Source organism: Schistocerca nitens, chromosome 1, assembly GCF_023898315.1.
Source record: "Schistocerca nitens isolate TAMUIC-IGC-003100 chromosome 1, iqSchNite1.1, whole genome shotgun sequence".
NCBI lineage: Eukaryota > Metazoa > Arthropoda > Insecta > Orthoptera > Acrididae > Schistocerca > Schistocerca nitens.
This window is the reverse complement of record NC_064614.1, coordinates 384,732,736-384,754,948: the sequence shown is the minus strand read 5'-3', so window position 1 is coordinate 384,754,948 and position 22,213 is coordinate 384,732,736. Positions and strand designations below refer to the sequence as shown.

Genomic DNA, 22,213 nt, shown 5'->3' with positions numbered 1-22,213 from the left:
CTGAGAGTGACAACCACAGAAGGTGCTTCGTTTATTAGATGGTATACATTAGAAGCTTAGTCATGATTCAACACAGACCATCATAAAGACAAGGAAGTTAATTAAGGACTCTGGTATGCCAGAAGAAGTGACAAAGAAATTAATGTCATGTGCTGCCAGACCTCCCACGCTTTGTGGATTGCTGAATATACACCTGGAAACTATTGTCTGAGCCCTATACTTAATGCAATCAGTTCACCCACCTAAAAATTGGCAAAACATCTAGCAGTGTTATTAACACCAAAACTGTGGCACTGCAATAATTACATTGCTAACTCGTACTCATTCACTGAGATCCATGGAAAAATAAAGATAGGCCCAAATGATATAATGGTTAGCTTGCACATTGTGTAACTTTTTACAAGAATCAAGGTATAAGATCCAGAGGAACTTTTGGCCTAACGATTTCAACCTTAGACAGACAAGCTGTTCCACCAAACTTTAAGGACAACATACTTTGTGTATTACAACGAATATTATGAAATGACGGATGGCACACTGACGGGAACCCCACACTCTCCAGCCATCATGAGCTATTTTATGGACCACTTTCAGGAGCAAGCTCTGAACTCTGTGAGGTTGTGTCCATCTTGATTCCTACAGTGCACTGATAATGCGTTTTCAATATGTTCTCATGTTGAAAATGTTGCATCAGTTTGTTGACCACATGAACAGTGTCCATTACAATATTACATTTACTGTCCACGCGGAGAGAGGTGGCAAGCTTCTATTCTTGGATGTTTTAGTTGCTAGCTTGGTCATTCAGCGTACAGTAAATCTACACACGGTGACTGGTAATTAAAAGCCAACAGTTTTCACCACCTTGTACACAAGAAAGTGATATGTAAGAAGTTAGTATACAGTTAAAAAATTATTTCTCACGGCGAACATCTAAAGTTTGAATGTCAGAATTTCAAGCACCTGTTCAGAGAAAGTTGTTACAGCACGGGAGAAATTGCTTAAGCTTTCAAGTGCCACCAATGAAAGAAGTCTCGTGATTCTGTGGAAGAGGCCAAGCCAGCTGCATACCTTCCATACTGTGAAGCAACTACTAGCAAAGATACGATGCATGCTGTGCATGCTGAAGAGACATGGACTAAGACCTGGGACCAGTGTTCTGGCCCACCTCCAAGACAAGAGATATGTTATTCCCTATTAAAATAACATATGTCTTTGAGTTCCTGGCATGTGTGGCTTCCCCTGTGAATGTGATAGCACTTACAAAGCCCAAACTATTCTCATTGTTGCCAAGCATTATTCAAAGCATTCACCAACTTGTCAAACAAACATAACTCGGAAATTGTTAGCTGTGGTTCAACGTTGCCCAGAAAACAGGCACAAAATACAGTTTGTAAAAATGAGAGTTTTGCCTGAAACACTATCATAATGGGATTCTGTTATCAAAGAAGTGGCCGACACTAGAATAAACAGCAACAGTTTCAACAGAGACCAGGGGTACACACTTCGTAGTGAATGGGGATAGTCTAAGTAGAGATGTGGGGCTGACGCTTGAAGGGGCGTGAGAGAGCAGTTTCAAATGTGCCATTGCCTGCTCGCACCATGTGATGTCACTTGGTCCTGGCTCAGGACGGAGCCACTACAAACTGCCAAACTTAGCTTCCCCACAAGCACCATTCCTGCCCTCTCTGGAAGGTTCCAGACACTGCCTTTAATCTACATAAGCAGAACACAATACCAGTACCAGCAGTCAGTGATTTGAACTCATGATGACAATGGCGGAGACAGCTATTCGAAATCATGCAGCTTATAAACTAAGAAGGTTTTATTGGAGACAGAGGGGGTTAGTGGCGATGGACACAGACAGGAGATTGACCAATAGAAGAATGGAATAAATACATACCCAGGCAATGCCAGGTACACAGCTAGTCAATGAATAAAATGTTGTGGATGTTAGTATGTTGCCATTTTATTGATCAAGGATATTTTTGCTGTAGGTGTGAAGCTGCCTTCAAACTATAAATTTGTTTAAACACTACAGTACCATGTTAGGCACGGTCCTGTTAGAGATAGTATGCTCTTGCCTCTGACCTCTGAAATTACTTAATAAGTTATAGGAGAGACCTACAATTTCATACAGACTGCTAACTATGCTAACTACAATGCAACTTGGCATTTTGCACATTTACAAATTGCTGCTGAAGGTCAGAGAAACAACATGTCACAAAAGAAATTTCAGAAGAAAATTGGGATTGAAACCCAAAGCTTGAAATTTGCAATCTGGCACTTAACAAGATATATTCTTTCTCTGCACACCTGTTACACTCCTTAATATTAAACAATCATTATACACATATGTGCCTAATGCTAAAACCCTGTGTTAGTTTTATAACACAGTAACCAAGCTGCATAATTCTATTTATCATAATCAATACTGCATAATGCAGCTGAAACTTAGAGAAAGTACATCATTTTAAAAGTTATAAAGCAATGAAGAAATAAAACTTACCTATACTGATAGTTGTGTAGAGCAAGTGGGTATCTGGGACGAATTGCAGATGAATTTGGTATGGCTTTATTCTGTAGAAAAAAAAAAAAAAATACCATATATCACTTATGGTGATAAGATATATTTCCTGTACATAATTGTTTTGAAATTATTCTACACATAGCAAGAAAACACGATAATTGCACTTCATATACATGTTCAATATCTCTATGAATTGTAGTGTTAAGTTGTGGAAGATGTACAAAAGACAAAACCAGTGGGGCGTTTTACAGATACAGACAAAGATTACAAATTAATCCTTGCACAATCGAAAATGGCAAGTTATAATTTTTTCACACACCATGAAACAGTTAGTTATATCTGACAGTCAGTATTCTAAAGTAAGTTGAACTCTGTCTCACACTACGAGGAACCCAGTACCACAAAACATACAATGTGCTGCGAACAAAGTGAAGACTAAATGGATATCCAGTAAGTCAGATTTTTAGACATGTGGCAACATGTTGGCATAGCCTTCTGTGAAACTAAAATGACAAGTACAAGGGTGGTTTGAAAAGTTCTCGGAATCACCACGAGAGGTCATCACTAGTGCAACGAGTTGTTCATGTGATACTCGTTGGATTGTTGCCTGTAAATACGTGCCAGGTCAGTGCTCTTGGAAGAGAGCTGTGGCGGAGCGTGGCTCTGTTTTTGTTTCTGCATAGTGATTAGCAAAGTTGGAAAACATCAGGATTCGAGCAGTCATTAAGTACTTCTTAAAGAATGATATGATAGCAAAGGACATCCATGCCGATTTCCAGAATACACTGGGGGACTCTGTTCCTTCATATTCAACTGTTGCCAAGTGGACAAATGAATTTAAATTTGGTCAGGAGAGCTTACATGATGATCCGCACAGTGGTCGGTCCAAATGTGTCACTACTCCAGAAATCATTGCAAAAGTGCACAAAATAATCATGGAGGATCGCCGATTGAAAGTGTGTGAAACTGCTCATGCTTGCCAAATGTCATCTGAAAGGGTATACCACATTTTAACTGAAGAATTAGAAATGAAAAAATTATCTGCAAGATGGGTGCCGCGACTCTTGAAACTTGATCAAAAGCACATGAGAATGGACATATCTGAACAATGTTTGGCCCATTCTAGGAGAAATGGACAAGATTTTTTGCACTGGTTTGTAACCATAGATGAAACTTGGGTGCACTACTATACCCCAGAGACAAAACAACAGTCAAAGTAGTGGAAATGTGCTCATTCTCCGCCACCAAAGAAAGCAGAAAATTCCTTCGGCAGGAGAGGTCATGGTATCGGTGTTCTGGGATGCGAAGGGTATTCTGTTTGTAGATTATCTCCCCATTGGGCAAACAACTACTGGAGAATACTATGCTAACCTCCTAGACAAATTTCAACAAAAGATAAGCAAAAAAGGCCAAGTTTAGCAAGGAAGAAAGTCATCTTCCATCAAGACAATGCACACCCGCACACATGTGCCATTGCCATGGAAAAATTACACGAACTAATGTATGAATTATTGCCACACTCGCCTTATTCACCTGATATCACTCCATCAGACTTCCAACTCTTCCCAAAACTGAAAACTTTTCTTGGTGGCGAAGATTCACTTCAAACAAAGAATTGATAGCTGGAGTTGACAACTATTTTGCAGGCCTGGAGGAAACTAATTTTCGAGATGGGATCAAGGCACTGGAACACCATTGGACGAAGTGCATTAATCTACAAGGAGACTACATTGAAAAACAAAACAAAAAAAGTTTCAGTGATGTAAGAACTTTTTTTCTATTCCGTTCTGAGAGCTTTTCAAACCACCCTCGTCAATAGGATACTAAAAGCTGATTAGGCATTGAAAGTTGTGTCTAAGTGAGGTGCACCATGGTAGGTCAAAACAGAAACAGAAATTTGTGTTCCCAAAAGAAGTTTTAATTTTAAGAGTAAAGGAAAAATTCACTACAAGTCTGTGCCACATGCTAGTCCTGTTATGATCATAGTGTTGAAAGACAATCTACAATAATCAAAACAGAGCAGTTGGTACTCCAAAGGATTGCTTTGATCGTCAAAGCATTGTAAGGAGCATTAAACTATCTGGAGGTGGTACCCTACTGTAGCTAATGTTTGGTGATGTTTGGCATTAAATAATTTGAGCCAGGGTGTTGGAAGAAATTTTCATTACCATAATTTGCTTGGCAAGAGGAAGACAGGCAGGACCAAATCATATTACCGTTGAAATTACTGTTCAAAATTGAATGGACATGACAGCTGCCAAACCACATCAATTGCCAGCACAAACCTAAGGCAAATCACAAGCTCATATACCATAACACTGATGAATTTGACAGTTTCATCAATACACATGCAATTTAGACCCTATTATTGCTGCACCAGTTCTTATGAACTTTGTAAATGGGAGTTGTTGAGAAGTAATCCACATTTTGCTACTGCCACTCAGATTAATCGCCTTCCATTCTCAACAATTTCTTCCCATTCCTAACCTCAGAAGTCATCTGTCATATTTACAACCACCAGAGCCTATGATAGAAAACTAGTGTGATTATCTGATCATCAAGGAATCCACACATCACTTATCTGTGGGTGGTTATCTTCATACATCTTCGTTTGTCAGATTGTGACTTGGTATTGTTCACAACCAAGTTTCCAAACACACTGGAATAATACCAAAATCCTAGAATACGTTAGAACTATTAGTCTACATTTTTTAATTAATACCCTAAAAATGTATGCACCCAAATTACCGAAACATGTCAGTAAAATAGCATTTGGCTAATTTAATTTGCTGATTTTCTGGAATTCATTTTTGCTCTGACACACAGTCCACATGTTTAGCTGTGTTTTCCTTTCTTCATTATCTTACAAGCTTTTAATTGCTGCTACTGAATGTTACTGGTTGACATGAAAGAGTTCTGTTTTAGCCTTTCAGCTGATGAATTATTTGACTAAGCAGACCCGTGTTCTGTTTATTGAGAGAGTGTAGACACAGTCATGCATAGTTCATGAAGATGTAGCATGCTGGAGCTCTCACATAACAGAGCCACTGCTCCTGACTGGATATACAAACTACGAAATAAATTGTAAAAGGTTACTCTGTGTGGAATTCTATGGCGGGTGGCCATTTCAAGGCAGTTGTGTGATGTGAGGGACTAACATGGTGGGCACAGAGAAGCCTATAATTTATTTTGTGACTGCTGCAAGAATAAAACCAGTACTAATAAAGCTAAGCCACATAACTAATGAGGAGGTATTCAATAGAACTGGGGAGAAGAGGAGCTTGTGGCACAACTTGACTAGAAGAAGGGATCGGTTGGTAGGACATGTTCTGAGACATCGAGGGATCACCAATTTAGTATTGGAGGGCAGCGTGGAGGGTAAAAATCGTAGAGGGAGACCAAGAGATGAATACACTAAGGAGATTCAGAAGGATGTAGGCTGCAGTAGGTACTGGGAGATGAAGAAGCTTGCACAGGATAGAGTAGCATGGAGAGCTGCATCAAACCAGTCTCGGACTGAAGACCACAACAATAACAATAAAGCTACATAGTCAGGGAGACAACTGTTTCGTCAAAAGATTTCGCAGCTCGAAATTACATGTTTCCCTAATGTGATATTAGCTGTATGTCATAACGTGTGCTAGGACTGTAGCTTGGCAGGTGGACTAAGGTGGAGTGGAGGTTGTGTCATTTGGAATGAGCAGAAGAAAAAGAAGCAGGAAGAGGGGTTAAGGATGGGGAACTAGTGCCTCAGAGGAAGTCAGCAGGTGTGCAGGCTTGGAAGAAAGAGGTGGCAGGTGCATAGGCTGCAAGTGTGATACATGGTTAGTGGAGCCAGTGAGATGCAGTGCATGAATATGATGACATGGAAGTGTGGAGTGAGAGGGAGTGACAGAACAGAGGAAGTGGAAACTGTGGGCTGGAGAAAGTGGGTACAGTGGGTTTGCAGAGAATGAGGCCAGGATGAGAACTGCACCAAAGGATATGTTGCAGGGATAACAGCCATTTACATAGTTCAGAAAAGGTGAATTGCAAAGCAGCCATTGAACTCTACTGTGTGTGTGTGTGTGGGGGGGGGGGGGGGGGGGGGCCACGCGCGGGCGCGTGTCAAAGGGTTTCTTCCGACATCTAGCAAGTTCTCATTTTCTTTGGTGTGCACCTGATGAAAACTCAAGGCCTCTGTTATTCAGTCAGTGCTCTCCTTTACTCCTAAATTATTCACCTTCTTTCAGAGTTTTCCTACATATTAATGTTCGATCACAATACTTTGCAACAGTTACCGCAAACAAATTAGAAATGTTTTGTTATAAGCTTCATTGACACTGATGAAACTCGTGCTAGATTCACAAACTGCATTGTTTCATCATTTAGGCTTGTTAAACTCTGTCTAATGCCAATACAGAGGTATACGTATAAATCACAGTAGTCCTAACTCTAATCACAAATATGAACTAATTATTTGAGGCACTCTTAATTAGTTCATATAGAGCTAAATAAATGGGCAATATTCTTTTGTCATTAGCCTCATTCTGTTTACGTTTTGTAGCCATTGACTGTGAAGACATTTTGCTTATTGCAAGAAAATCCCCCATGTAAAAGGCCGAACAGTGCTTACATAACAGTTGGTATATGACGCGTCATTTCACAGGTGGCTGTCTCTTTTATAGTATATGTTTTGGCAGTTACAGTTCTGGAATAGGTGCTGTTAGGAGGGTGCATAGGGCAAGTCTTGCAGTGGGGATGGTCACAGAGGTAGGAGACATGGGGTAGGGAGATGGGTGCAGAAGGAGCATAGGGCCTGACAAGGATATTGTGGAGATCGGGAGGGCGACAAAAAGCTATTCTAGGTGTGGTGGGCAACATCTCATTTCAGGGCGGGATTTTAGGAAGTCGTGGCCTCAGCATCCTCCCTTCCAAGAATTCCTCACATCCAACATTGCTTCACAACCTTTTCTCAGATCCCTCCACCATGACCCTAACCTATCCTCTGCAGAACTCCAAGCTCTAACTTCCCTTAAATCTGATGACTCCATCATTATCCTCCATAGTAGACAATGAATCCATCACTGTGGTATTTGACTGGAAAGAGTATGTTAGTGAAGGTCTATGCCAGCTTCCTGACACCTCTACATACAGTATCTGCCATCAAGATCCCACCCCTGTGATTCAAACTGACCTGCAATCCCTTCTAAAAATCTCAGGTCCCTCACAAGGACTTACACCTCAATCTGTAAAACTTCTTACCCCACCCAAATCCACGCACCCCACCTTTTTCCTTCTTCCTAAGATCCACAAACCCAATCGTCCTGGTCATCCTATAGTTGCTGGCTTCAAAGTACCCACTGAACTTACATCAGCCTTAGTTGATCAACACCTGCAACCCACAGCACAAAGACTTCGCTCCTACATTAAAGATACCACTCATTTCCCTAGATCATCTGAAAGCCATATCCATCCCATTCCCACCACACACTGATGCCACCTCCCTCTATACCAACATCCCCCATGTACATGGTATGTCTGCTGTTGAACATTTCCTCAGTCAATGCCCGCCTGATTCCAAGCCTATGACACCCTTCTTGCTCACCTTAATCAACTTTATACTTACCAACAATTATTTCATCTTTGAAGGCAGACATACAAACAGATCAGTGGTACGGCCATGGAAACCAGGATGGCTCCTTCCTATGCCAACTTTTTCATGGGTCGCTTGGAGGGGACTTTCCTGGGATCCATAAGCCTTCAACTCCTGATTTGGTTTAGATACATTGATGACATTTTTGTTATATGGGCTCATGGTGAGGCTGACCTGTTAAAATTCCTGTAAAATACCTCCTCCCACTTAAATTTCACATGGTCCTATTCCCAATCCCGTGCCATTTTTTATGTTGATCTTATCCTCAGCGAAGGCCAGCTACACACTTCCGTTCACATCAAAACTACTAACAAACAACAGCACTTACAGTTTGACAGTTACTACCCTTTCCGTATCAAACATTCTTCTCCCACACAGCCTTGGCATTTGAGGCAAATGTATTTGTTTGGATGCAGACTCTTTACAGCAATACACCACTACTCCCACTTCAGCCTGTGCTGGACGCAATTATCCCAACAGCCCAGTTCAAAAGCAGATTTCCTGTGCCATCACATCCAAATAGTCACCAGTATTATACTAGTCTTGAATGTATCAACCAGTTACTTCAACAAGACCATGACTTCTTAAAATCATGCCCTGAAATGAGATCCATTTGTCAGATTTTTCTCAGTACACAAATCGTGTCCAGTGCAGTCCCCAACAATCAGTCTGTCCTTATCATCCCGTGCGATAAATCTCCTCTGACCTGGGGTTCTGGGTGACGTTTCTGAACTGTACCCCCTTTCCCTAAACCTCTCCTGTTCTTTTCCTTCATCGCTCTTCCTTCTCCTTCAACTCTTCTGCCAGAAGAAGGAGCCATTGGGATCAAAAGCTTGTAAAAGTTAAATCTTCGTATGATGTACAAATTACTTGAAAGGCTATTGTATAACAGAATACACATCGAGATATTGGTAAAGATTCTTGTGGACTGTTACTGGCATGATCACGTCCACTCCAGTATTCTGAGCTGCATTCCATCAGCTAACCTGAGAAGAAAGAATAATCTTCTGAGAGAATATAAGAAAATGTGCAACAACCAGCAGCTACCAATTTATGTGCAAATTCCACCTATCCAAATCAACAGACTCTACTCCAGACATCCCCACTGAAAACAGCTAGCATCTCTGTGGAACATAACTTCAATCTACATAAAGATTGCACACAAGAATGGTACAACACTACTCCACCATGGCTTCACAGCTTTCTTCAAGCCATAACAAAACATGGGAACTTACTCTGCCACAGAGAACATACAGAACTCAACAGGATCCAGACCAACAACGGGAGATGCGGTGGCCAATTACAGATACAGATGGGGAGAGACGACCTCTTCAAAGTACGCCTGTGGCTGTCAAACACTGACTGTCAGACACACTGTTGAAGAGTGAGCCCTCAAAATTCGTACCCTGGAAACCCCTTGGACTTCTTGGATGCTACAGCAGATGTTATAAATTATACAAATAATGGGTCTGTAAATTTGTAAATCATGTACACAGTTTATTTGTTCTTCTGCAATAATGTCTAATTGTCGCACAATTAGTAACAATAAAGCGGAGATGCTGAGTCACAGAAAAGCACAGCAAAAAGACTGTCACAAATAAACTTTCGGCCAACAAGACCATTGTCAAAGATAGACTACACACACACACACACACACACACACACACACACACACACACACACACAAATGCAAACGCAACACACACACACACACACACACACACACACACGACTGCAAACGCAACACACACACACACACACACACACACACTCACACACACACGACTGCAGTCTCTGGCAACTGAAGCCACACTGCAAGCGGCAACAGTATAGCATGATGGGAGTGGCAATTGGGTGGGGGTAAGGAGGAGGCTGGGATGGAGAGGGCAAGGGATAGTAGGGTAGGGGACAGTGGAGAGTGCTGCTGGGGAGCACGCAGGGATTAGGGGGAGAGATGGTAGGGCAGCTAGGTGCACTCGGAATGTTAGATGGAGGGCATGGGGGGAGTGTGTGTGGGGGGGGGGGGGGGGGGTGAAGGACAGAAGTAAAAAGACTGCACGTGTTGGTGGAATGAGAGCTGTGTAGTGCTGGAATGGGAACAGGGAAGGGGCTGGATGGATGAGGACAATGTCTCACTGAAACAACCTTGTACAAAAACAAATATCCCATGCCTTATCTTTCCAGTCGGCCGCCACCTCCCAAAATCTCACTGTCCAGCCACAGAGGGGCATTTCCCTCATAACTCTGTACCGTCTGGGACTGGAGCAAATGAATTACATCCTCTACCAGTGTTCCGACTACCTCATGCCCTGAAATGAGAAATGTTCAGCCCACTATCCTTTCCACCCCTCTCAGAGTGGTATTCCACTATTCACCGAACCTACACAAGATATTAGCCCATCCCCACATAACACCTGCTCCCCCTTCCACCACCACCTACTCCAATCGGTCACAAACATCACCTGTCCCATCAAAGGCAAGGCTACCCGTGGAACCAGTCATGTGACCTACAAGCTAAGCTACAACCACTGTGCTGCTGTTCATGTGGGCACGACAACCAAAAGCTGTTCATCCACATGAATGGCCACGAAACAAGTGGACCACCCTGTTGCTGAACACGCTGCCCAACATGACATCCTTTACTTCAATGACTGCTTCATAGCTTGTGCCATATCGATCCTTCCCATCAACATCAACTTTTCTGAGTTGCGCAGGTGGGAACTCTCCCTGCTATATATCCTATGTTCTTGTAACCCTCCTGGTCCCAACTTTCATTAGTCATAGTCCTCACCCAACAGGCACCTACCCTGTTGCTATTCCAGCATTACACAGCTCTCATTCCACCAACGCACTCAATTTTTTTACTTATCTCCTGTTCCACTACCTCCCCCCAGCCCCCACTCCCCCCAGCCACCTCCTTCTGCCATCCATCTAACCTCCCAACTGCGCCTAGCTACACTATACTCTCTCCACCCAGTCCCTGCACACTCCCCAGCAGCACTTCATTGTCCCCCTACCCTACTACCCCTCCTCCTTCCCGCCCCAGTCTCCTCCTTACCCCCACCCTGTTGCTACTCCTTTCACTCACTGCTGCGGCTGCTAACAGTGTGCCTTCTGCTGGCAGAGACTGCAGGTGTGTGTGTGTGTGTGTGTGTGTGTGTGTGTGTGTGTGTGTGTGTGTGTGTGTGTGAGGGTGGGTGGGTGGGTTTGACAAAAGCCTTGTTGCACGGAAACTTATTTATTTTTTCAGTCTTATTGTTGTGCCTATCTGCGACTCAGCATCTCCACTAAAGGGTGAGTGGCAACCTTCCTTTTCATAACATTGTTACATTCCATCCTCGATTTCCCACTGTTTGATTAGTAATAATAAAAGTAACCAGACATCTTCGGACTTAGATATACACTCCTGGAAATTGAAATAAGAACACCGTGAATTCATTGTCCCAGGAAGGGGAAACTTTATTGACACATTCCTGGGGTCAGATACATCACATGATCACACTGACAGAACCACAGGCACATAGACACAGGCAACAGAGCATGCACAATGTCGGCACTAGTACAGTGTATATCCACCTTTCGCAGCAATGCAGGCTGCTATTCTCCCATGGAGACGATTGTAGAGATGCTGGATGTAGTCCTGTGGAACGGCTTGCCATGCCATTTCCACCTGGCGCCTCAGTTGGACCAGCGTTCGTGCTGGACGTGCAGACCGCGTGAGACGACGCTTCATCCAGTCCCAAACATGCTCAATGGGGGACAGATCCGGAGATCTTGCTGGCCAGGGTAGTTGACTTACACCTTCTAGAGCACGTTGGGTGGCACGGGATACATGCGGACGTGCATTGTCCTGTTGGAACAGCAAGTTCCCTTGCTGGTCTAGGAATGGTAGAACGATGGGTTCGATGACGGTTTGGATGTACCGTGCACTATTCAGTGTCCCCTCGACGATCACCAGTGGTGTACGGCCAGTGTAGGAGATCGCTTCCCACACCATGATGCCGGGTGTTGGCCCTGTGTGCCTCGGTCGTATGCAGTCCTGATTGTGGCGCTCACCTGCACGGCGCCAAACACGCATACAACCATCACTGGCACCAAGGCAGAAGCGACTCTCATCGCTGAAGACGACACGTCTCCATTCGTCCCTCCATTCACGCCTGTCGCGACACCACTGGAGGCGGGCTGCACGATGTTGGGGCGTGAGCGGAAGACAGCCTAACGGTGTGCGGGACCGTAGCCCAGCTTCATGGAGACGGTTGCGAATGGTCCTCGCCGATACCCCAGGAGCAACAGTGTCCCTAATTTGCTGGGAAGTGGCGGTGTGGTCCCCTACGGCACTGCGTAGGATCCTACGGTCTTGGCGTGCATCCGTGCGTCGCTGCGGTCCGGTCCCAGGTCGACGGGCACGTGCACCTTCCGCCGACCACTGGCGACAACATCGATGTACTGTGGAGACCTCACGCTCCACGTGGTGAGCAATTCGGCGGTACGTCCACCCGGCCTCCCGCATGCCCACTATACGCCCTCGCTCAAAGTCCGGCAACTGCACATACGGTTCACGTCCACACTGTCGCGGCATGCTACCAGTGTTAAAGACTGCGATGGAGCTCCGTATGCCACGGCAAACTGGCTGACACTGACGGCGGCGGTGCACAAATGCTGCGCAGCTAGCGCCATTCGACGGCCAACACCGCGGTTCCTGGTGTGTCCACTGTGCCGTGCGTGTGATCATTGCTTGTACAGCCCTCTCGCAGTGTCCGGAGCAAGTATGGTGGGTCTGACACACCGGTGTCAATGCGTTCTTTTTTCCATTTCCAGGAGTGTATAATGGGATTGCAGTTTAACAGCATTTACAATTTCTCTACTTTACTACTCAGACAGCTAAAGCTGTCTCCAACCAGAACGTCCTATTGGAGATGGAATGCAGTTGCCTTCCTAAGATGCTTGAACTGACACACCCAGTTATAGGAAGACTCATAATTTAACATGGAATCTGAACCATAATGCAACTTGACATTTTTTTATACATACACATCATTTCCCAGGGTGAAAAAAGCAATAAAGTGAGAGAGGAGAAAAAAAGAGAAAAGAAAAAGGAAAAAACCTATGATGAACTGGAGACTGAATGCCAGAACTGTGGATTTGTAGTATGACACTCAACCAATTCGATGTCAAGCCACACAACATTCTTTGCCTTCCCCTATATATCCAATCCATCATAACAATAAAAATCATTTAGGAATATGTCTCATGTGAGAAATTTTGTATTATATTAAGTTCAGAATAAAAACTTGTTATGGATTTACCTTGTGGCGTTGGACAACCTTATTTATCTCAATCGCCTGCATAACCTTCTTGGATTTCTCAACAAAACGAAGTGTGTTGAGAGTCTCAGCCATGTCAAGTTCTGAAGGACTTACACACGCTATCATGGCAATCATATTATGAATCTGTAAAGAGCCTTTAACGGCAAGATAAAGACAAAATACTATATGACAAACTTATAAATACAAGAACTGTTACAAAGGAATATAAATTGATCCTGGAAATGAACCCAGGATATCCAACATTGGTAAACAAAATAACAACAATAAATTTAATTAACTAATTTAACCACATATCAATATATAACTCTCCTAGGAGACTGTATTTGTACACATTCGATAATCGGTGCTGCACCCAAAATGCAAGGCTTGAAGGTACACTTTAGGCGAGTAATGAAGTTGTAGTCAACTGCAAGTGACATGTAGGGCTCTATCTGCAAAAGAAACTGTGAGACATCGCCCCCCCCCCCCCCCCCCCATACACACACACACACATCAGAATGTGTAGATGCTAATCAAAGATTTCCGGCTCACCTCCCTCCCCCTACCCTGAAGAAGTGTGTAAAGGACAAATTTCTGTGTGTGTGTGTGTGTGTGTGTGTGTGTGTGTGTGTGTGAGTGTGTGTGTGTGTGTGTGTGTGTGTTCTAATGAAAATATTAAATGAGATTCTGAGATTGTAATACTGTGGTTGCATGTGGGTTACACTGGTTAAAAGAGCCATGGCAACTGCAGTCATCTAGCAATGAGAAGGTAGACCACAGATACTGTCAGACATCAATTCCATCACTTGCACAAAAAAAAAAAAGCAACCAACCAGAGTTGGCCACTAAATTTGAAGGCCATTATTATTACAACTAATGTAATGAATAAAATCACTGCCCCTTTGCCTGTCTGGGGACCTTGGTAAAAAAATTTCAAAAGTGTTAATCCTGAGCAATCATCCTGAAGCACAGTAATGTATCATATTCTAGACTCTTATATTAATACACAGTAAGGTAGGAAACAGAGTGCACTTCAACTCTCAGACATTACAAAATATTGTGTACAATAACAGTGGGAGAGCTACGGGCAGGTTAGAAGGCAACACCTGAAAAAGGAAAAGTCTTCTCTCCTCCCTGGCAGGAATAAAAGTTGAAGAGCATTATAAGATTTGCTCTGATTTTTGTTTTATTCTTTTTGGGTAGGAAGTGTAGGTCAGACTTTGCAAAAGAATTAGTGGGGTATTAAGTTGTTTTCTATTATTCAACACCTTATCGACCAATGTATAAAAGTTTGAATAATAAATAAGTAGAGGTCCAGTACCCCCTGTTAATTTTCTTAGGCCAAGTTAAAAAGAAAAATATTTAAATTAGCAAATGGTCAAGAAACATCATTAACTTCAGGTAGTCAGATGTAAATTAATTTTAAAATATTAATCAAAAGATTTTAGATTTTTTTTTTGTCAGTGAAATAATAAAAGTGCTATTTATTATTTTTAATGTGATCCTTTGTACCTTGCCATTAGTACCAATATCCATTATTTCTCTTAAGGTTAAGCACTACTCCATTGGAAACCAAGCAGTCGAGGCCCAATAAAACTCTCAGATTAAAATCCACTACCAATAACACGGATAACTGGATGTGCATTTCTCCTCAACCTGTTTTCTTTTGGAATGAGGTGAACATTGGTTAATGTGAATGAGTGAGATTTCAATTTTTCCTAATTTTCCACACAAAATTCCTAAGATAATATACTAGCTTCACTCCTGGTATCCACTAACAGATGTACTATTTTAGAATACCATTTCTTAATTTCTTCTAAGAACCAACACATTACCTTCATTCATAGAGGAAAATACTTCTCCATTATTCATAATATCTTATTGGTCAGTGTTCTATTCTTACAGATCCATGCACAACTAGCAGGTGATCCACTACTGCAAAGGGTTATCGAATTACTTATAGATATCATGAGTATTCAAAACACCTGATGAGACTGTTTACACAATTGCACATAATACACACTTACGTACAAGCTCCAATCAAACCACTGGCACACCGCATTTGGCGCCCTCTGACTGATGTGAATTATAGTGGAGCAGCGGAAAGAGAGCGACTATTGCAAAACAAGAAAGATTTTGCTACGAAAATCAGATGGTTGCCCTTGACAACAGACATTAACAACACTGTATTAAATATGGAGGGGGAAAAAAAAAGCAGAAAAATAAAATAAAAACAATACATTGAACAGAATGAACAGCAACAGGTTAACCAAACAGATTTTTAAATATCTTTGGGACAAGAAGTCAACTATAGCCTGGATTCAAGAAGTTAGGAAAGATTTGGAAAGAAACAACGTAAGTGGAAAGATGCAACAGAAAGAGTTTCAAGAGGAAAGTGTTGAAAATGGAAGAATTCCAAGGCAGGAGGGAGAAGAAGACAGGGTCAAAATAGTCTGAGGAGAAGGATACATAGTGAAAAGATGAAAGAATAAGGAAAAAGAAACAACAACAACAAAGGAGGAAGCATTGAAATTGGTGCATGGTCCTTAGATGACCCAAACAAAGAAAAAAGAAAAAAAAAAAAAAACAATTCTACTTTGGTAGAGCAAAGTCATGAAAAATTGTTTATTAGTAGTGGGAAAAAGCAAATGTGTCTGACTACAGTGAATTATCAACAAAATACAAAAAGGAGTGATGACACCAGTTGATGAAACACAAATTGCTGATAACAAAAAATAGAGAGCAGCCAACCAAGCAGCTTGCTGTCTAAGAACACTTGTCCCTGCTTTGATTATTCATCAGGGATATAATAATATGTAAAATGGCATCATAAATACTGATAGGCCTCTGTGATTTACTATTTGAACTAACAAATTAGTTGATACATGACTTAAGAGATGATTTAAGCAAAATAACATACAATACCACAAATGAACTGAAGAGTGAAAGAAAAAAGTGTTTGCTAGCATAGAAAATACAAAGACTAGTTCAGAAAAGCTGGGAAACGATTTACATATCCGTATCAGTAAATCGAGGCAAGAGAAAGTAGAAACAAACAATAGAATTTTAGACTTACAAAAGTCATTAGATTCATATAAAAGGGAGGCTGGAGACGAAAGGACAAACAATGTGGTTTAGTGAGGAACACGGTACGAGAACAGTTCCTAGAATTTAATAATACTTTACTACAAATGAATGTGAACAAGCAACATCAATTCTGCAATGTGCATGGCCAGGTGAGACACATCCAAAAATGGCTAGAGACTTTAGGGATTGAAAAGGACACTAGTTTGGAGGAAAAAATGAAAGCTATAGTTGATCAGAGATATCATGAGTAAGATTTTATGTTCAGTAACACATCTCATTTGGAGGAAGATGCTTTGAAGACAGAACAAGAATTTAATTAATTGTGGGATGAAACAGAGAAAAAAAAGGTGGAGCTAGAGTAAAGAATAAGATTGAATACTACTGTGGTACCAAATGAAACTTCAATTAGGGAGCAGCACAAATTTGGCAAAGCAATTCCCTAAATTTAAACTGGATGGAGATGTACACCCTACATGTTTTTTACAAGTATTGTCACAACCCTTGCCTCAACGTTGGGAAGATTCCACAAAGGTAAATCCTGCATTGAGTTATTGGACAGGGATGTGGCTGAATGGGGTACAGCACATTCAGAAGAATTCAGATCAAGGAACGACTTTCAGGAAATCTTTAAAAGAAAGTATTGGTCTGAGGCTGCATAGGAAAAATTAACTTTGGACCTACTAGACCCAAAATTTTTATCAATTCTTGAAGTAGCTATAAATAATATATAGAGTGACAGCTGAGCAGGGGGAAGTATTTAAACAACCAACTGGAGGAAATACTTACTAAAAGTACTAGTGAGGAGACTCCCTTACTTTGTTAGAAAATAAATATAGTATTGAGGTTGGTCAACAGTAAACAATCTTTTTATGTTCTATTGGAGGTTTAGATATTTTAAATACGAAGCGAGGGGAATCCATATGAAGGGACAATACATCTCACAAGGAACATGAGAACAACCGACACTCAAACAGATTTCAGAAAAGAAAAGAAACTAATTTTTGCAATGTCAATAATGCTACACAATGATGTAATAATAAAAGGAAGTGGGAACAACAAAACATAATATCACATATGTTTGTATCCAATCATGCTGGAAACATAGAGAATGTAAGAGCAATAAATGTAACATCAAGATACGTCGACGCCACAGAACAGATGCCCAAATCTTGGGAAACAATACAAGTCTAGGGGCCAAGGTCAGGAGGTGGAACATTGTAAATTCATTGAAACCTTAAGGAAACCATGGCCTTACGTGGTCTATGTGTTGTGATGCATGTAAGGCACTGAGTTAGTCAATGCAGTACTTCAACTTTTCCTTTACCTTACACTGATTCTTCACTCTCTTAATATTCTTTCATCAGCAAATCACTATACTTCTACTGTCCTATCTTATTACTTAAAATACATTACTGAGAAGAAACATATAAATAAATACTGTAAATGTACCTGCAATAAAAATGATGAATAACCCTTATGAAATATAAATATATTTTATACCTGTGGATATCAGGTAGCATGTAATGCTCTACATTAAAGGGAGAATAAGATAATTGAGTTCTGACTACAAGGAAAATCTACAACAGTGCAATACCATTACAATTACAATGTCTTGACAAGTGTGTGACACCAACTTTCATACTCATCGTATGGGGACATTATTGTTTACCTTTTATACAATGTGCATATGTGGGGTTGGTTTTAAACATATTGTATAGGGGCTCAGTGAACAGAAGAAACAACAGGCTTGAGACTAGTGGCTTGGAAACATGACTGTTTGAGGACACAGGCCTAATACGCAAGTACAAACATACCTGCACATACACACTAACAAGTAAATACTGACAGATACAAACAAGAAAACACTTATTGTACTGAGGTTGCTTTTGATGTTAGCTACATCATCTTTGTGTAGGGCAGGGGGGAGAGAGTGGAGGGAACATTACAAAAGTAAGCCAGGTTCTTAGAAGGAAGTGAATGCTGTGCTAACATCTTAAATATGCAGGTAACAGTTAACTGAACAGGAGAAACGGGGTATGAAATTACTACAAAGCAGCTCCATTATTAAGATAGTAACACAGAACACCTCAAAGGAGAGGAACAATGTAAAGCTACTGGGAGAAAGAACATGAAATATCTTTTAAAAAATTAAGGGTAGTGTTATGTAGGAGGATGAGAGCCAAATTAAAACAATATATGCAAGGAGGTAAGGTGCTCCACGAAGTAGTATTAAGGGCAGCAAAATGTGTATACATACGGAGATTAGGTGGTAAATAGCCTAGGTGAATGACCTGGGCCAGGCCTTAAAAAAAAAAGTTTAAATGGAATCACTGCTGAGATGACCTATGCCTCGGTAAGATGGACTCAGGGACAAGATGATCTGTAGGGAGTAAATTAGATTCGATATAGAACACTGACCCATAAGGTATCATGAATAATGCAGGAATATTTTCTTCTCTGAATGTAGGTAATGTTTTGGTTATTATAAGAAATTAAGAGATACTATTCCAAAAGCACCATCCAAACGACAAAGCAGTATTAATTGCAGTGATAATTTTTGCAGGAGAATAACAAAAGAGTTACATATTATGATGTAAAGAAATGTAAGTGAAAACTTTCACACAAGTTCCAAAGTTGGAATATGGTTCCTCATACAGGCACCAGAAAAATAAATTTAAAAAAAATATGTTCTGAAAAATGTGCAAAGGTATACAAATATTGTAAAAAATAAACTGAAATCGAATTATGAAGTTTCTATTTCCTCGTTATCTCAAAAGAAAATAACATCATGAGTAGTATTAAAAGGCATGTGTAAAGTGTCAGTATCAGTAATAAAATATTAAAAAGGCGTTAAGTTATTCAAGAAGCACTACAAGCTCAAGAGAAATGAATGATTCCGACATATTTCACCTCCATGGCGGGATATGTAGTGTCACAGGGAAATCGCATGTCACACTCAAGGTTTAACTTAGCTGACAAAATATGTCTGTAGTTAGGAAAAGAGAACAGACAGTCCACTGTGTGTGAAATACTGTGCAGAGATGGAGTAATCTGGGGAAGCTGTATGTCTGGGGAGCAAAACAAGTGTTAAAACATCACCACCTGCTCTGTGATCTGGAGCCGCTTACTCCTTATTCTGTGTTGGTGCTGCACCAGAGATGAGCTCAGCACATGGAATAGCACCATGTACGACAATGTGCAACCGGATTCTTCCTGTGCAGGGATACCAAGTGGTGTTTATCTAGACCTTGGCTGGCGATCTGTCACATACAGAGCATTGTCTGCTCTGGCAATTGTAATATTAAATTGATGTTCTGCAAGGTGTTAACATAAAATATTGTTTATTATGTTGAGGAATATATAAGTCAGACTGATGTCTCGGTGTTTGCTGATTTGGTGATGTTAGTTTGACAGCAGACTATCTTTCAGCTCAAAGCACTACTGCCAAATGAGGAAGAACAATCAGCACGGCAGATTGGAACTGAGCAGTGAGTCCAGTTGACTACTGCAAACGGCAAACTAATTATCTACGGAAATTATGAGTTTTCAGATCACCTTATGAGATGATGTACGCACTTGACATTCTACGCATGTAAGTACAAGCATCAACCAAACCACAGGTTCCAAAATAAAAAGGTTGAGGAGGAATTCACATCCAGAAATCCAAGTTAGTAGTAACGGATTTGACACTGAGAATTTTACTGGGCCTTGACTGCTCAGTTGCCAATGGAACAGTACTTGACCTTAAGAAAAGTAATGGATTCTGATATTCTGAATCAACTAGGAACAGCTGCAGAAGTCAGTAATTAATAAAGACACAATGCAGAAAAATTGTTAAATAGCCAGCAGTTCAGTAGCATTCACTAAAACAGGGTTCGGAAAGAGAAAGTACAAAATCAATGTGAAATACCAAAGTGTTGGGGGAAATGCAAAAGAACCAGGTAAAAAAGTTACCGGCAGCAGGAGAACACACATATGAAGTGTGATCGAAATGTAATGGATATTTTCTTAATTTTGTGGCCTTTACACATTCACTTTACAAATTTTTTTGTCTTGATATATGTGTTCCAGATGTATGTTTGAATTTTCAGCTGTTTTGGGTATTTAGTTTATTGTTGAGAGTCGAAAAGGTTATACATGTTTTCAACTGCTCAGCGAATTTTTACTTACAAAAAAGATGGATCAAAGAATCTGCATTAAATTTTGCTTGAAAAATGGAATAAACTGCAGCACTGAATTTGAAATATTGACTGTGACTATTGGCAAATCTATTATGAGTAAGACAAGAGATTACAAGTGGTATAAATGTTTCAAAAAGGGTAGATAAGACGTTGTAGATGACAAATGCCTTGGACATCCAAACACATAATCACTGATGACAATGTGGAAGAAGTAAAGAAAATGGTTCTGTAAAATTTCTGTATCACCATCAGAGAGGTTTCTGATGATGTTGGCACGTCCTCTGGCTCTTACCAAGCCAATTTTTTCAGATGTTTTGGGCATAAAACATATCTTTGGCTTCCCTCTGACAACCATACCTCCATCCTTGCTACCCTCCCTGTTTTCCTTTCCCTGTTGCTTCATGACCTGGGTTATGAGTAACTGAATCCACTTTCCCTTCTTCCCTTTCTTTCCCCTCTCTCCTCCCTGATGAAGGAACATTTGTTCCGAAAGCTAGGAACGTAAATTTTCGGTTCTGTTTTTTGTGTATCTATCGGCTGTACTGAGCTGAGGTAAGTACTGGCCAGCCCCTCTATCTCTTTGTTAGTATTTGTTTCACATCTTTATATGAGATTTTCCATTAATCATATAAATGATGTCAGGTAGACATCACTCAGGAACAGCTGAATGATTTCTTTGATTATGATGGGTTAGTGCAGAGTTCTTACCTTATGGTCATGCATCAGTAAGAAATACTACCTGAACCAATGTGAAGAAAACAACCAGAACTGTGGCAAAAACATTTACAGGAATTGCCTCACAATAATGCTCCCACTCAGACCTCATTGCCAGTTTGTGATGTTTTGGAAAAAAACAAAACCATTATATTGTCTCAACCACTGTATTCATCAGATATGACCCTCCTGTGACTTCTTTCTATTCCCAAGGCTGAAGAGAACCATGAAAGGACTTTTTCTGCGACCACTGATGAGATAAAAACAGAGTTGCGGAAGCAGCTGAACACCAGAATGAAAAGTGAATTCTAAAAGTACTTCCAAGATTGGAAAACAAGCTGGCACAAGTGTATTATATCTGAGGGGGAGTTACTTTGAAGTGGACAAAGTTGATGTTAGTGAATAAATAAAGATTCTTTAAGAAAAAAAAAATTTCCATTACTTTTCGAGCACACCACATAAAAGGGTAGATATTTGCAAGTTTTTGAGCCAGTGCCACCTTCGTCTGGCAGAAGGGTTGACGATGAAGGAATAGGGATGAAAGTAAAAGACTCCCCTGACCCGTGGTTCTGGTCAACTTTTCCGAAATCTCTCCATTTCCTAAACCTCAAATTGATCTGAAAAGTTGATGAAACAATCAAGTTGCTTCTAAGAACACATCGTATGAAGCGACATTCCCACTGGCCAGAGTTAATATCCCAGATTGAAATCGTTTTAAACGATTTGCCACACTTTAGCACAGGAATGGCACCCTGAGAAATTG

General features: G+C 41.0%; 1 protein-coding gene across 7 annotated transcripts in view; it reads right to left on the bottom strand.

The window, feature by feature from the left end:
* The window catches only part of LOC126249129 (kinesin-like protein KIF22), a 317,400-nt gene that overhangs the window by 119,662 nt on the left and 175,525 nt on the right, over nt 1–22,213 (bottom strand). For all 7 annotated transcript variants that reach the window (XM_049950791.1, XM_049950819.1, XM_049950826.1 and 4 more), the window contains 2 exons: nt 13,469–13,623; nt 2,507–2,577 (listed from right to left, as the gene is read on the bottom strand). In XM_049950791.1, the coding sequence (XP_049806748.1) occupies nt 2,507–2,577; nt 13,469–13,623 (226 nt within the window). The remainder of the gene's footprint in view (nt 1–2,506; nt 2,578–13,468; nt 13,624–22,213) is intronic.